The sequence below is a fragment of the Nothoprocta perdicaria genome, unplaced genomic scaffold (assembly GCF_003342845.1).
Source record: "Nothoprocta perdicaria isolate Ctin4 unplaced genomic scaffold, notPer1 scaffold_1336, whole genome shotgun sequence".
Taxonomy (NCBI): Eukaryota; Metazoa; Chordata; class Aves; order Tinamiformes; family Tinamidae; genus Nothoprocta; species Nothoprocta perdicaria.
Window position 1 is genome coordinate 1 of NW_020454468.1, and position 1,402 is coordinate 1,402.

The window sequence follows — 1,402 nt, forward strand, 5'->3', positions numbered from 1 at the left end:
GTCGCCGCAGGAAGCCGCCGGCCGCCAAGAAGGACGAGGAGAAGAAGCCGCACATCAAGAAGCCGCTCAACGCCTTCATGCTCTACATGAAGGAGATGAGGGCCAAGGTGGTGGCCGAGTGCACGCTGAAGGAGAGCGCTGCCATCAACCAGATCCTGGGCCGGCGGGTAGGGCYGCGACGCGGGCACCGCTGCCACTGGTGCCGCGGGAGCCGCAGTGGGGATGGGGCTGGCACTGCATGGGGACGGGGCTGGTACCGTGTAGGGAATGGGGCTGGCACCACATGGCGATGGGGCTGGTTCTGCGTGGGGACGGGGCTGGTACTGCAGAGGGGACGGGGCTGGCAGCACATGGGGACGGGGCTGGCACCGCATGGGGATGGGGCTGGTACTACATGGGGACGGGGCTGGTACTGCATGGGGAATGGGACTGGTACTGCTTGGGGACGGGGCTGGCACCACGTGGCGACGGGGCTGGCACCGCATGGGGATGGGGCTGGTACTACATGGGGGACAGGGCTGGCACCACATGGGGGACAGGGCTGGCATCGTATGGGGATGGGGCTGGCACCGCAGCGGGGACAGGGCTGGCACCTCATGGGGATGGGGCTGGCACTGCACCGGGCACGGGGCTGGCACCACATGGGGGACAGGGCTGATACCACATGGGAAGCGGTGCTGGCACCGCATGGGGATTGGGGCCGGCACCACACGGGACAGGGCTGGCACTGCATGGGGGACAGGGCTGGCATCGTATGGGGATGGGGCTGCCACTGCATGGGGTACAGGGCTGGCACTGCATGGGGATGGGGCTGGCACCTCATGGGGATGGGGCTGGTACTGCATGGGGGACAGGGCCGGCACTGCATGGGGATTGGGGCTGGCACCACACGGGGCAGGTCTGGCACTGCAGGGGGTACGGGACTGGCACAAGCTGGGGGTCTGCRGGGCAGCCAGGGGCTGGTGCTGTGGACGCGGGGTCCGTGACGTGCCAGGTGCTGCTGCGGGTGCCGTGTCTGGTGCCGTGCCCAGTGTGGTGCCTGGTGCCGGTGCCATACCTGGTGGCGGTGCCGCGTGCGGAGCCGTGCCCGGCGCCCCGCGCGGTGGCCGGTGCCGCCGCGAGCCGCTGTCCCCGCAGTGGCACTCGCTGTCGCGCGAGGAGCAGGCCAAGTACTACGAGCTGGCGCGCAAGGAGCGGCAGCTGCACTCGCAGCTCTACCCGACCTGGTCGGCCCGCGACAACTACGTGAGTGGGGGGGTCCCACGGCGGCGCCCGCGGCCCCCGGTGCCGGCGAGGCGGCCACGGGCGCCCTCCCGCTCCCCACGCAGGGCAAGAAGAAGAAGCGGAAGCGGGAGAAGCTGGCGCAGGCGAGCGGCGCGGCATCGCCGCGGGCACGGCGGCC

The 1,402-nt window shown here is 70.9% G+C and overlaps 1 protein-coding gene across 1 annotated transcript; it reads left to right on the top strand.

The window, feature by feature from the left end:
• Positions 1-8: 8 nt before the first annotated feature.
• LOC112942817 (lymphoid enhancer-binding factor 1-like) lies at positions 9-1,391 on the top strand (the record flags this gene model as incomplete). Its single annotated transcript, XM_026033834.1, has 3 exons — positions 9-167; positions 1,138-1,245; positions 1,329-1,391. Coding segments are annotated over 3 exons (330 nt in total), but the record flags the coding sequence as incomplete, so codon positions are not given.
• Between the last annotated feature and the right edge of the window lie 11 nt (positions 1,392-1,402).